General features: G+C 42.2%; 1 protein-coding gene across 1 annotated transcript; it reads left to right on the top strand.

The window, feature by feature from the left end:
* The first annotated feature begins 3,416 nt into the window (after positions 1-3,416).
* On the top strand, positions 3,417-12,028 carry lpar3 (lysophosphatidic acid receptor 3). The gene is made up of 3 exons (XM_085382555.1): positions 3,417-3,558; positions 4,529-5,281; positions 10,088-12,028. The coding sequence occupies exons 2-3, from the start codon at positions 4,543-4,545 to the stop codon at positions 10,411-10,413; spliced, it is 1,065 nt and encodes a 354-aa protein (XP_085238681.1). The 5' UTR covers positions 3,417-3,558; positions 4,529-4,542; the 3' UTR covers positions 10,414-12,028.
* The last annotated feature ends 3,178 nt before the right edge of the window (positions 12,029-15,206 follow it).

The following is a 15,206-nucleotide window of genomic DNA, read 5'->3' as shown; positions in this document are numbered from 1 at the left end:
TCATTCAGCTGTTTAAAATCTTCAAAGCTAGTTTACAAATGAGGCAAAGAAGATATCTGCAGACTGTTAAACGTGCCTGGATCATGAAGTTACAGACCCCTGGACAAAAATGTTTGATGAGCCCTCGCTCATTTTTGTGTTTTGTTTTTTATTTCCTCCTTCTCTTCCCCTTTCTTCAGTAATCAGATGCATCATACAGGAATGTGTGCGTATACAGTGGGGCAAAAAAGTATTTAGTCAGCCACCGATTGTGCAAGTTCCCCCACCTAAAATGATGACAGAGGTCAGTAATTTGCACCAGAGGTACACTTCAACTGTGAGAGACAGAATGTGAAAAAAAAATCCATGAATTCACATGGTAGGATTTGTAAAGAATTTATTGGTAAATCAGGGTGGAAAATAAGTATTTGGTCACCTCAAACAAGGAAAATCTCTGGCTCTCACAGACCTGTAACGTCTTCTGTAAGAAGCTTTTCTGTCCCCCACTCGTTACCTGTATGAATGGCACCTGTTTGAACTCATCATCTGTATAAAAGACACCTGTCCACAGCCTCAAACAGTCAGACTCCAAACTCCGCCATGGCCAAGACCAAAGAGCTTTCGAAGGACACCAGGAAAAGTATTGTAGACCTGCACCAGACTGGGAAGAGTGAATCTACAATAGGCAAGCAGCTTGGTGTGAAAAAATCAACTGTGGGAGCAATCATCAGAAAATGGAAGACATACAAGACCACTGATAATCTCCCTCGATCTGGGGCTCCACGCAAGATCTCATCCCGTGGGGTCAAAATGATCATGAGAACGGTGAGCAAAGATCCCAGAACCACACGGGGGGACCTGGTGAATGACCTGCAGAGAGCTGGGACCAAAGTAACAAAGGTCACCATCAGTAACACACTACAACGGCAGGGAATCAAATCCCGCAGTGCCAGACGTGTTCCGCTGCTGAAGCCAGTGCATGTCCAGGCCCGTCTGAAGTTTGCCAGAGAGCACATGGATGATACAGCAGAGGATTGGGAGAATGTCATGTGGTCAGATGAAACCAAAGTAGAACTTTTTGGTATAAACTCAACTCGTCGTGTTTGGAGGAAGAAGAATACTGAGTTGCATCCCAAGAACACCATACCTACTGTGAAGCATGGGGGTGGAAACATCATGCTATGGGGCTGTTTTTCTGCCAAGGGGACAGGACGACTGATCCGTGTTAAGGACAGAATGAATGGGGCCATGTATCGTGAGATTTTGAGCCAAAACCTCCTTCCATCAGTGAGAACTTTGAAGATGAAACGAGGCTGGGTCTTCCAACATGACAATGATCCAAAACACACCGCCCGAGCAACAAAGGAGTGGCTCCGTAAGAAGCATTTGAAAGTCCTGGAGTGGCCTAGCCAGTCTCCAGACCTCAACCCCATAGAAAATCTGTGGCGGGAGTTGAAAGTCCGTGTTGCTCGGCGACAGCCCCAAAACATCACTGCTCTCGAGAAGATCTGCATGGAGGAATGGGCCAAAATACCAGCTACTGTGTGTGCAAACCTGGTAAAGACCTATAGTAAACGTTTGACCTCTGTTATTGCCAACAAAGGTTATGTTACAAAGTATTGAGTTGTATTTTTGTTATTGACCAAATACTTATTTTCCACCCTGATTTACCAATAAATTCTTTACAAATCCTACCATGTGGATTCATGGATTTTTTTTTTTCACATTCTGTCTCTCACAGTTGAAGTGTACCTCTGGTGCAAATTACTGACCTCTGTCATCATTTTAGGTGGGGGAACTTGCACAATCGGTGGCTGACTAAATACTTTTTTGCCCCACTGTATGTACACAGAACAGTTTTGAAATAGAGAGCACTGCACCTTTTAGTGAAGAAATATCAAAATACAAGTTTTGTAAAAGCTGTATTATCCTTACACTAAATGAAACAGCCAGAGATTGTTTAAAAAAAAAATGATGCTATGTTTTCGTGCACAAGCAGCTGTTATCATCTTCGTCTTGGTTTCTGCCCCCAACGCACCACAACCCTCGAGATTCTTGCCAATCTCGGTCATGGATGATTGTTCGTTGTTGTAACGGAGAGCTTTTCTTGGGAAAAGGCACGTTTGGCATGTGTCCACTGAAAAAGGACCTTTTTTTTTCTTTGATGGGGGAAAAAATCCTGCAGGTAAAACAAAACTATTCCCTGGATGCTAAAGGTTTCAGGTCATCAATCCATTGTGATTAGCTTGCATGTCATCTAACTGACATCTCAATAACTTCACTGAAAGGTTTTCATCCAGAATTATTTACAAAAATGAATCAGGAACACATTTATTCACATTTCCTCTATTGTGCCCATGGGTTTGGGAGTACCTGGTCCACAAGATGTCTAACTTTGGGAGAGCCTACTAGCATCGGCATTGTAGGGGAGAAAAGGGGCAGGAAAAATACATACTACTATATTTTACCAATTATGCCATCCTGGTATGATATAAACAAGACAATATGGTTTAAAAATCTAACGTTTAAGTCGATACAGTTTGGTATTTCTTTTATGCGCCTCTTGGTTGGGGCCCCATCTCTACGAGAACCCCGGTCACAGGCCCTGAATGGCCATTGGATAACCTGAGCCTGCTTCTCGAAACCCCAAAGGAACAAATCCCTTCCAAGGACGATTTACCAGAAAATCAGGTAATGGTGCTAAGCTGCTGGTTAATTGGTTTCAACTTTTTTCAGTGCTGACTCTAATCAGTTTTCTGACTCAAGTAAAGTTGCATTAAAACTAGTTTAAGATGCTGTTGTGTCAAAAAGAAAAGTGCCTATGCAGGAAAAATGCCTCGCCTGTAATTAATATTTTATCAGACATATTTATTATTAATGCTAAGTGGTTGTATTGTTGTTCAAGGTGGAGCTGCTTCTAGCTACCGCACATAGTCTTCTGTAGCTCAGTCTAGGAGCTGGAGTCCTTCCAGCGCTACGTTTCCAGTGTATATGAGACTAGATGAGCAAGGGTTAAAAAAAACAGGTTAAACGTCACATATTATGATGCTTATAGGAATGAAACCAGATGAGTTTAAAGGAGAAATGTTTTTGTGAATGACCTGGTAAAAATTCATGGACATGTTAAAAGTGACAGGGACTCCAAATGACTGATTTTAAAAGCCAAAAAGTTAGAATGTTTCATTATTCACACTGAAAACGCGAATAAGACGTCACACTGTTAAGATGTAACTGTATCCGCAGCTGTCACGTAGTCTAGCTGATAAACTTCTGGTTCATTCAGATCACTGACTTGTTATCGGTTTCGTTTGGTCATCGTGCGCTCGCGGGGTCTCGTGCAAAGAATACAGCAGTGAGCGTGGGTGGCTCCACGCTCACGCCCTCTGCGTCACGCTGCTGAGACCTGGGGAGGAAGACGCTCTGCTCTCACTCTGTCCTGGCAGCGGCGCAGTGAAGTCACCTCCCTCCGTCCTCAGCCGAGGACGCACAGCGCTACAGGAGAAACATGTTCATTAAGTCCAACTGAGGATTTCGCAACTTTAAGTCTGCTGACGCTCAAAGGACAAACATTTCCCACAGGTAAACCCACCTGGCTCTTTTTCCCTTCTGCTCGATCTCCTGTAATTGCCTTTTTTGTTAACTTCTTATTAGTTTTGACTAGTTTTTCTGTGGTTTCTCCAAGTGCTTATCATTTGTCTGTCCCGCTGTTAGAATCTCCTCCCCTGGCTTTGCTGCCCACTGGTTTCCAAGTCGGACCGGTTGTAGTAAAGTTTGAGTGAACAAAGGAGTCATGAAGAAAAGTGTACCTTGCACCGTGTTACAGTCAACTCTGGTTTATTACCATGTATGCAGCGTTTACCCTAAGAAATGTTTGCATACATGGAACTTTCAGATGGGGTCCATATGATTTTCACTCTGATTTTTTAATATATGGCCATGCCCTTCAGCTTTAGTAATGAGGGTTTACTGTGAGTTTAGTTTTGTACAATCAGAGCGGCTCCGGTAAACAGGCTGTGCTGTGTGCGTTTTGGAGTCAAATGAATGAATCTCTTCCTTGGCTTAGGGCAGGGGTGTCAAACTCAAATACACAGTGGGCCAAAATTCAAAACTGGAACAAAGTCGCGGGCTAATGTTAATATTTATTGAAATATATTTATTCCTCCAGATTTAAGAATGAATCTTTTCTTATGGACTCAAACACGTTTTGCTGAAAAACTGAATATGGATCAAGCAAAGCTTAATACTAAACAATATATATATTAGCTGTGTAATACCAGTAGGCCAGCTCTGATAGTAATTTGGTATGGCTTCACGGGCCATATGTAATTGTTTGACACCTATGGCTCAGGGGGAGAGAAAAAACTCAGTCAGTCTAGAGATTTCATCACAACAAATTTGTAGAAGATGATATTAATGAGTTGTGCTTTTTTATAGCTGGTGACTAAGACTGCATAGATGCAACATGAGACAAAAGGTTTAAAGAGTCCATCGTATTGACATGGATAATGAAAAGTTCTGCTTTTAACGTCTTGGTTTTCTCATTTCACAGACCTGCCTTTTAAAATGGCCGAACAGAACACCTGTCATTACAATGAGACGATGAAGTTCTTTTACAACCAGAGCGGAGGTGATGACAAATGGGACACCACTCAGCTCATCCTGGTCCAGGTTGTGGGCTCCATCTTCTGCTGTTTCATCCTGGTCTCCAATGTCATGGTCATAGCTGCTGTCATTACCAATAAAAGGTTTCATTATCCTTTCTACTATCTCCTTTCCAACCTGGCTGCCTCGGACTTCCTCGCAGGGATAGCGTACGTGTACCTCATGTTCAACACGGGCGAGGTGTCACGGCAACTTACTGTCACTGGTTACTTCATCCGCCAAGGTCTTCTAGACATCAGTCTCTCAGCTTCACTGGCAAACCTGCTAGTCATAGCTCTGGAGCGCTACATATCTGTTATGAGCTGGAAAGTTCATAGCAACCTGACGAAGAGGAGGGTGACGCTGCTTATTGTGCTGGTGTGGGCCATTTCCATCTTCATGGGGGCTGTGCCCAGTCTGGGCTGGAACTGTATCTGCAACCTGAACACGTGCTCCAAGCTCGCTCCCATCTTCAGCAGGAGCTACTTGATCTTCTGGTCTGTCTCCAACCTGGTGGTGTTCCTTATCATGGTGTCCATCTACCTGAGAATCTACGCCTACGTTAAAAAGAAGACGGCGATGCTCATGCCACACACCTCCGGCTCCATCAACCGCAAGAGGACACCCATGAAGCTCATGAAGACGGTCTTGGTTGTGCTTGGTAGGTGCTACTCATAAAGTAGTTCCCTGAGGAGTATCGCTGATCAGCGGATCATAAAAACACTATTGTGCTTTTTAAAGTTGTCACAAACTTTAGAAACAATTTGGAGTCTCTGCTGAAGATACTTGATTATAATCTAGATGTTCCTGACAAGATGGAAAAGCAAGTTATAAAAGGGGCAAAAAAAATATTAGCTGCGTTCGCCCAAACAGCAGCCATTCAGTGCCCTCACGTCTGAGAAGCTGTAGCCTCAGAGTAATAAGAAATACCTCTTGTTTTTTAACCGCTGGCACATAAACTCATGATTTAGTGGTACAACGCTTGTCATAATACCTTCTCCCCTTCTCAGTTGACTCATCTTAGACGAGGGCCTCGGATATCATTACTTGGCTCCCTTTGTTGGCGTTTTGCAAGAGGATACCTTTCAATAGAGGCTCAGTAATAAAATCAGACCAGTGCTTTCTATTGTAAACGGTACAATAGGAGTGTACAAGGATATTCTACTGCAGTGCAACTACAGACCATTGGAAGTTACACTGTTTTAAGTACAGTGCTGTGAAAAAGTCTTGAGCCACCCCCCACGTCTGTACATTTGGCTTAGAAAAGGGGCGGCAATTCATTGAAACGTGTGCAAACGTGCACAGAGATTTAGAATACGAGTCAAAAACAGTTAATTATTTGGTATGACCACCTTTATTCTTCAGCACAGCCTGAACTCTCTTAGACAAGCTCTCTTGTCATTCCTTTAAATGGTCTTCAGGAATAGTTCACCAGACTTTGAAGGTCATTTGAAGCTATTTTGTTTGAGGCTCTGGGGCGGCCATTGTGTGCTGTTCTATGCTTGTATGCTTTTACTGCATTGGCAGCATGTTTTAGATAACAAGTACGTCACTGCCAATTTGATATTTTCCAGATGGTTGAATGGTTGATCAAAATCTGAAAGTGTTTTGACATCTTGACAAGATTCCCAACACCATTGACTGACAGGCAGCCTTAAACCATGGCAGAGCCTCCACCGTGTTTTACAGATGGCTGTAGACACTCGCTGCTGCACCTCTCTCCCGACCTCCTCCTCCACACCACATCCTTTCCCCCCAGCTAACAGCTCTTAGTAAATCACCTTTGTGGTCCAAACATACCATTTTATGTCCGTCAAACTGCGTTATCATTGTTATTTTACACAGATTCAGTTCAGGAATAAACTGTTTTTGTGACAGGCTGTTGGCAACAAAGTGCCTAAAGATACAATTTAAAATAGCTTCTTTATGCATAGCAGAAAACTTAGCAGACACAACAATCGTTTATCCCTTGAGTTAGCTGCCTCAGTGTTAGTTGGCTTAATAAACAAAACATTCCTTTGAAAATGGTCAGGTACGAGGACTGGAATGAACTGATTGAAAAAGCAGCCAATGTCCAAAGACAAACTAAAAGAGAACTCGAAGCATTTGCACAGAACTGTATAACACAGTCTATGTATAGTAAGTCACCAAAGCTAGGAATGCAGGCTGGACTGATGCATCTCTGATAGCGCTGCAGGTCAGACGAGTTCCTCAGCGTTCAGTGTGATTGCTTTTTGTTTTGTGTGCTCTTCAGATAAAAGAGAAGGTTGAAGCGTCACACCACAGAGAAATGGTCCGGCGTTGATCTTTCTCAGCTCACACGGGCAGATATCTCAGTGCTGAATGTAGTGTAGAAGATGTTTGTCTGTTTAGACACTTTATTGCAGACGGCTGTGTAATTATCTCTTCCTGCAAGGACACTGCTTCACAGCCTGTGTGGCGTACCATCCACCACACCGCACTGGTTTTCAGTGAACGTCCCCTCCTCCCTACCCAAAAAAGGGAAAAAAGAAAAAGAACCTATACTCGGGGACTTCGGCGATTGCTTTCAGATGCACTTCTCCATGGCTTGAAGTGTAATCACACAAGTGTAGGTTCGTCCCTTCAGTATGTTAATTTATCTGTTGATTTCCTTCTTCCTCTTAACCTATCTCAGCTTTCATAGGGCGAGATATGGTATAAATCTCCTGTCTATCACAGGGCTAAAGCCCTCCACCGCTGCTCACAGTAGCAATAAGCTTCAACAGTTAACACAGAAACTTACTTACTTAAAACTGTAGCTGGAGAGTATGTAACACAATTATTTTAATGATTATGCTTTATGGGAAAAAGTCAATGAAGCTCTTATGGAAGAAACAATTGGACTATCAAAACCTGTAGGGCATGGAGTCAGGTCCAAGGTAAAGGGAAAACTGCTTGTGCAGACAAAAACGGCAGCAGGGCAAACCAGTTCAGAAATGCATACGAAGCACACATGCTTTGTTAAAAGCAGTAAAATAACTGATTGCAGAAAGACTGGAAATGCTATGGCCTTTGTCACACCAAAGAATGAATATGCTAATGCATAAACTGTCCTTTAGAAGTAAAAGGAAACAACAGCTGTCCCTGTTTTCTCTCAGTGTTCGGCCTGTAACAGGTTCGAAGATTGTTTTTAGGGTGTTTTGTTTTTTTGCTCATAATCTTTCCGACTTCATACAATAAATTCACTCAAATTTAAAACAAGTAAGCGTCAGGAATCACTCTTCTTCTTTTTTCATAATTGCGCTTCATGGCACTAGTTTGTCAGCATGCAGTTGTTGTAGTTTAAGCATCCATCTGTTTAAATGTAGCACATCCCAGTGTGTTGGGGCCTGCTTTTGAAGTGAAGCATCGTAATACTCCCGGCAGATTTGTTTTCATTCTTTAAGCGTAACCACAAATCGACAAATGAATAGCAAAAGGAGCAGATGTTCAAAACATGGGCTTCTAAAGCCTTTTTATTTGTAAGAGATTTAAGAGGAAAAAAGTTTGAGCTTGTAGAATACCTCAAAATCTGCACGGTGATGGAATCTCAGTTACAGTTTGGTTCACGTTACTTTGGACATCAAAGATGATGAAAACAAATTCAGGCGGAAGAAGGCTGCATATAAATAACTCGTTTTTGAGTTTTAGAATAAAAGCTGAGCTCAACCCTTCTCCCACACCCCTCTGTCTGACAAAAGAAATGGTGAGCTGTAAAAAAACCCCAAACAAAAAACATGTTTTTCTCCTGCTGTTGACATAAAGCTCAGAGATGCTCTAGTAGAGCAGACAGGTTGATGCTTGTTGGTTCGTTTTATTTCCAGAAAAGCTTTAGTTGCTTTGCTTTGTGCCCAAACATGTTTGAAGTAGATGGCTGCTTCAGTGCCTCCATGACCCACCTCATTATCTGCTACACACAGTTAAGTACTGAGCACAATAATGGCATTGTGTTTCCAACCTGCGTCTACTTGTTTCTCGACTAGAATAGGTTGAATTTAAGCAACGTGGTTCTTTTACATTCTGTGCTTTAACTTCAGGAGTGAAGTTTGTTAACACATAATTCCATTTGTGTAAAATATAACTTCTGCACAATTCCTGATCTCCACATGTGCACAGCAATCGGACACCGGGTGGAAGTTTGAATGTTTATACAGAGCATCCAAAAATCTACAGGCTGTGGTTATGTTTACCGTCTGCTGAAAACCTCTGGTTAATGTAGGTCCGATCGTGACGTAAGGTCGGGCAGAAGCAAATAAATAAATGAAATATGTACAAGTGGCCCCCTCAGCCCAGCAGCATTTATTATGCCAAGAAGATGCTAATGGAAAAATGCAGACTGGCTTCATTTTGGAGTAATAAACCGTAACTATCACCCGACACCTGCATCATCTCTGGCCACACAACCTCAGCAACCATCTTTTTTCATTTTCCTGCTTCCTCTGCTCACCTCAGTCTGTTTGCTAAGCCTTTACATTGATTGTCACGAACTGGCCCAAGTGAAATGCAGCATCCTGCAAACAAAACAAAAAAAACACGAGAGGAATTAATAAGAGTAACCAAACTAAAAGTTTAACATAGTGTGAAAAGAAGATGGAGCACACCGGTGACCTCAGTAACATAAAAATGCCTGCAAGTCTGCAGAAGAGAGAAGTGAATGTTCGCAGCATGTATTGTAAAGAAAAACCACCAGAAAGGAAAGATTAGAGATGACCAAAAACAAACACAGCTCTAAAGAGGCGTGTGGACAGATGAATCGGAGCTCGGCTGTACCGGTTCCTCTGAAAGAAGTGAACTGTTGAGGTCTTGTTCTGAGTCGAAGCATCGGAAAAGGTGTGTCAAACATGGCGGAGGCAGTGAGATGACGTAAGCATGCACACCCTCCAGAGGCAGTGAGTTCATTGATGATGTGCCAGAAGACAGAAGCAGCCAGATAAGCTCTGAAGTGTGCAAAGCTACACTTTCTGCTCTTTCAGCTGAATACACCAAAGCAGTGAAAATGACCCTTTTTTAAAAAGATAACGAAATGAAACGATCTGCAGTGGGAGAGTCAGTCACACCAGGTTAACCTGATTTATCACTTGCTGATGATAAAGTAGTATGATAAGGCAAAACAAAGAAGACTGTTTGCTGTTTGTTTTTGCCTTTTCAAACTGTTCATGACGAAGGTTTTAAAATATGGAAACAAAAGGACGTAATTCCTCAATCTTTAATGCAGTTTTTGTTGTTCGTTTGCTAGGATCAAAGCTGAAAGTCGCCTCTTTAGAACAATTTTCATCAATATTTTAGTTCATACAATAAATGTCCAAAATGTCTTGTCATAACTGTATAATAAGACATTTATTATTTAAGTTTCATCTGCAAAATGTTGAAGATGCGACTTTTCAGACTGCCTTTGTGCAAAAATTATACACATTTTTGAAAGGAAACGTACAGTAGATGATGACGCAGTTTGCTTCTTTCTCTTCAGGGGCCTTTGTGATCTGCTGGACTCCTGGCTTGGTGGTTCTGCTGATGGATGGCCTTAACTGTGAGAATTGTCACGTCATGAAGTTAAAGCGCTGGCTCCTGCTCCTGGCTGTACTCAACTCTGTCATGAATCCCTGCATCTACTCTTACAAGGATGAGGAAATGTGGGCAACTTTTAAGAACCTCATGCGCTGCATTGGCAACGGCACTCGTCGGCAGAGGTCAACAAATGCCAACTCCAAGCCACTGAGCTCTGGGCACGACACGGGCAACAGCCAGCCTCCCTCAGAAGAGATGAAGAATGATGAGGGTTTACTCAAGAACTGAAAACTTTTTCTTTTTTTTCTTTTTTTTTTGAGAACATCTGTCCAGATCTGAACGATCTTTATGAAAAGAGACTGGAGCCGACTTGAAAGAGAAGCTGCACATGTCTCCAGTTGGTCTCAGTGGGTTGTGTTTGTCCTCAGATTAAAAGCAGTCTCCTGAAGAGACATTTCACCCCAACTCCTCCACTGCTGGAGTTGGTTCGATGGAGATAGGGATCTTCATGCACTGCTGTTTCCCCTAATGAATGCAAACGAGCTGTTCTGTCAGGGTTTGATCATGTTTGGACACATACCTCCCATTCTTCCATAATGGGAATCATCCTGTGTTTTTTTTATCATATCCTCTGGGTTGCGTAAGCACGGGTGACACTGCACTCGAATGGCTGATTAAAACAAGTCGGCGTGGCGTGCACGGCTGTTCATTTCCCCTTTAAGCCTGCGAGGGAGTAAACCATATGAAGTGTGACATCAATATGATTTTCTGTATATCTGCTTGATTCTTCCACTAAGTTCACTTCCTGGTTAGCTTTTAAGGAATGCTGTAGTGGAAGAACTAGTCAAGAAGAGTGACATTTCGTTCCAAGTCGGGCACTGTAAAGCTGCGGCTTCGCTTGGGCAGGACGCGGTTTTATGTTTATTTTATGCTTTCAATAGATCTAGCAAAGCATTCTTGAAACTATACTGTGCAGAAAATATGTACTTGGTGTGAGAATTTCAGTCACTTCTTGTTGAGTAGTTTGGCCTCTGGTGGACAGTCTGTCTCCTTTTTTCAGTTCACCTGTGCAAAACTATGACCTGCAGCAAATCACGCAGACAGACTTGTTGTGTAACTTTTCTTTATTCAAACATCCGCTTCAGCTTGCTGAGTGGCTGATGCTGCTCTGATGAAACAGCTGGTCACCAGTAAAAGAGCTGTAAAATGATGTTGCAACACACTGGATTCCAGCTGGAGGTTTGGCATACAGTAGGCCCTCAGGACCTGAAGACGATACGACTGAATAGACTGTACCTCCCTTTGCGAACACAAGCGCTGCAGGCTGATTAGGAAAACTTCCTGGTCAAATCTAAACCACTGACTGGGCTCAAATGACTTTTCTTTGGTTGTAAAGTATTTATGCCATGTATGTTGTAAAGGACGTCATTAAAATTGTAAATTGAGAGACAAGTTAGTGGTTTGTTTGTTAGGCTGAGATGACCTGTGTTCCTGTGTAGTTTTGGACTTTTAAAGCCATAAAACTTTAATGTCTTTTTAAATATCTAAGGACATTCTTTTTTTTTAAATAAGCAAATATAAGAATGTGTACAATATTTCTTTTATGACATGATATAGAAACCTTAAGTTAATTCCAGAAGAATATGTAAAATATATACATTTTTATATCCTTCAGTATTTCCTGTATTTTCAGCCATAACAGCAGACTCGTGGAAATATTAGTTGATTGGTTGGTCAGTTTTTTGTTGTTTTTTTGCTTTATCTTCATCTCCAGAGGACTAATGGTGGAAAATAGCCCCCCCCACCACCACCCCGCCGCATTGTCATCATTACACTGACTTTGGTGGTTTTAAGTCTCTTAACAACCATCAGTTTGTCATAAAGTTTTGCTGCAGACTTTTCAGCTTGACTCTGGACTGTAGTCTTGTTAAATGTTGCACACACCACCCATTTGGCACCCACACCAGTCAAAACAAGCCATGCAATGCCTGAAAATCCAGTTCGACTGAAGCTAAGTGTCTATAGATTTTAACTCTGATGATCAATGCTAAGTGATGACTGATTATAATACTATAAACCTTTGCAGAATTGATTGCACCAAGAAGAAGCACTAAAAGGACCGTCTGTAATGAAGTACTGCAGCTTGAGAGCACTTTGGGATGATTTAGGCTATTTAATGGGCCTCAAGCACTAAACGCTTCCAGTCAATTATATTATTGGGCAACGAGTCTGATAAAAATAAGTAAACCCTGTGTGGATCGCACTGTAAAACTTGGACAATATGCGTCACTGCAACCCCCCCTGGCTTCTGCTCCGCGGCTGCTGAGTGAGCCCTCATCTGGGACTCTCCTCAGCTCTTTCTGGGACAGTGGTGCGGCTGCCCCTCTGTTGGTCTTCCTTGGTCTCTTGTGTTCTGGGGGCCTCTGGATGTCTGGAGTTTTGATCTCCTCCACACCTGCTTCATGCCCTGGAGGACGGGGCTGTGGCCCCCCCACACCCTCTAGCAGATCATTACATGAAGGAACCTTTTAAAAAACAAAAAACAAGCGCGTCCATGCTCACAGGTGTACACACGGGTGATCACACCCACAAACTACACCCTTTTTGGCTCCTACCTCAAAGCACACTGTGTTCTGTTGATCTTATGTGCTGCACAATAATGTTTAACATTTAGTATTTACTGTCATATTCCCATATATCATTGTGATGTTGTTTATTCTATTACTCTTGTTCTCTTCTGCTTGCTTTCTTTTTTCTTTCTCAGCAGGTGATCCAGGTGATTGATATATGCATTTTTTTTCTCTGCCCGTTCTGTTGGTTTTTGTCTTTTGCCCTTCTCCCCCGTCCCTCTTCTCAGCTGTTTCTCTTTCCCTCTTTCTTTCTCCCCTTCTTTCCCCCAGTCAAGTCTGTCCCGTATTCAGTAAGTGAAAATAAAATAAACAATAAAAGGTGAATCAAATGGACCATTACGGCAAGGCTGGGATGGTCAGTTTGGTAAAGTAAATCCGTTGGGCATCTTTCTTTGCCTTTAGACAACAATTCTGATGCAAAAGAGCCAAACGGGACAGGCCAAAAAAAAAAAAAAATTGGACAATATGAATTAAGTATAGATTTAGGCAGTTAATAATAATCATTAAATGCAGGTATAAGAGCGAACTATTCAAACCCACTCTCTAGATTTCGGTCCATATAGATGTAAATTCCTTTCTTTCCAAAGTAAACACTCGATACTGCGTATCATAGACGTAGTTCTTGTTCTCCCCAAAAGCCCTGTTTATGTGTCAGGTCTCCCTCTAATTTACAACAATCAACATGCTTGAAACGAAAGCCTATTGTTTACTCTTAGCAACCACAAACCCACAGCCATTTTTATTTTTCCACAAGCCGGATGTACTGTTTTACTGCATTAACATCCTTTCAAGCTTTAAAACCTCACACGGCGGTCTGAATGTATTGCCCTGTGCAGAAGCAGAACAGGTACATGTATAGCCTGGTTGTAAATGACATCCAGTTTTGTTTCAGTTGTTGAGATATGGGTTGACTCGGGTCATGTGGTTTGCATGTACATGATGCTGCATGGCAGCGCACATTGTATGACCAAAGCAGAGGCCTCTGCAGATCTGTAATTCCTGCTGATTGGCACGCTGGTTCAACCTTCTGAAAAACCTGAACTGTTAACTGCGTTGTGTGGCCGTCTTTTTCTACAGCTGTGCTGTAATTATGCCTTCTTGAAAAGCCAATTAAATTTCACATATGTTCAGAAATGCCGTCTTTTGGTTTATTCTAAATGTTAGGGCAAACAGATGTAGGCACAGATGGGAAATGTTGCGTAAATCATCCCTTTTGCTCTAAAAATAAGGACTTATATCGCATATGAAGGCCAGCTTCAAAATTAAATCAGATTACAGACTTATTCAGCATAAATCAGCAAAAGATAAAAATAAAAAGTTTGTCATGTATTCACTTTATATGGTTCTCACATCCAGAGAACCTCAACATACTTTATTAAATACATCTGTCTGACTGCAAGTAAGTGCAAATTACATCGTATGGCAGCAACTCAGTGCATCTACACTTGTAGGAAGAAAGGTGACTTTGGAAGTGGCCGAGTTGTTGGTGCCAAACATCTGATATTTTAGAAACTGTTGATCTTCTGGGATTCTCCCGACGCAACCATCTTTGAAACTGGCCCGTTACCTGAGAGAAAATCCCTCGTTGATGCCAGCGGTCACAGGAGCATAGCCAGGCTGCTTTAGCTGATAGGAACGCAACAGTAACTCAAATAACCACAAAGGTATGCAGAAGAGTGAAGTCTGAATGCGCAGCATGTTGAACTTTGAAGCAGATGAGCTGCAGCAGCAAAAGACAATGCCCGTGTCACTTTTGTCATCTACGAACAGGAAACTGAGGCTATGGTTCAGAAAACTGGAAAAATGCTCCCACGAGGCTCAATTTCTGCTGCAACATTTGGTTGATGAATGAAACAAAACAAAACATGAAAGCATGGATCCATCTCGCCTTGTATCAACGGTTCAGGCTACTGCTGGTGATGTAATGATTTTTTTTAGCACACTTGGTCCCTTTGGTACCAACTGAGCATCATTTAAAGGCCACAGCCTGCCTGAGGTTATTTAAGACTCTATTTCAAATAGAGATGGGCCGATCCGATATTACGTATCGGTCCGATACTGACCTAAATTACTGGATCGGATATCGGAGAAAAATAAAAAATGTAATCCGATCCATTAAATATCACGAAAGCACCTCACAAAACTTGCAACACACCGTAACTCACCTCAGAACGTTAGCACGTGGAGCAGTATGCATCACGTGATAGAGCGGCTGTGGCATGCGGGACCTGTCGGTGGTCTGGATAGCATGTGGAGCTTCGCTAGCAACCTGGCATTTCATCTCCGACAAAGTTATCCCCGAGAGAAGTAAAGCAAGTGTGTAAGTCCATCTCTGAATGTAAAGCATTCCTGCGTTAAGCTTAACAAGCGATATATGGAGCGACTGCTTCTTCTTGCTGCTACTTCAATCATGAAACTGCTTAACGATCAGCTGATCGGCTTTTCTGTCGG

The sequence above is a fragment of the Rhamphochromis longiceps genome, linkage group LG15 (assembly GCF_057381845.1).
Source record: "Rhamphochromis longiceps isolate RC_006_pf linkage group LG15, R_longiceps_female_GT1.1, whole genome shotgun sequence".
NCBI lineage: Eukaryota > Metazoa > Chordata > Actinopteri > Cichliformes > Cichlidae > Rhamphochromis > Rhamphochromis longiceps.
The sequence above is the reverse complement of the archived record's forward strand: the minus strand, read 5'-3'. Positions and strand labels throughout refer to the sequence as shown.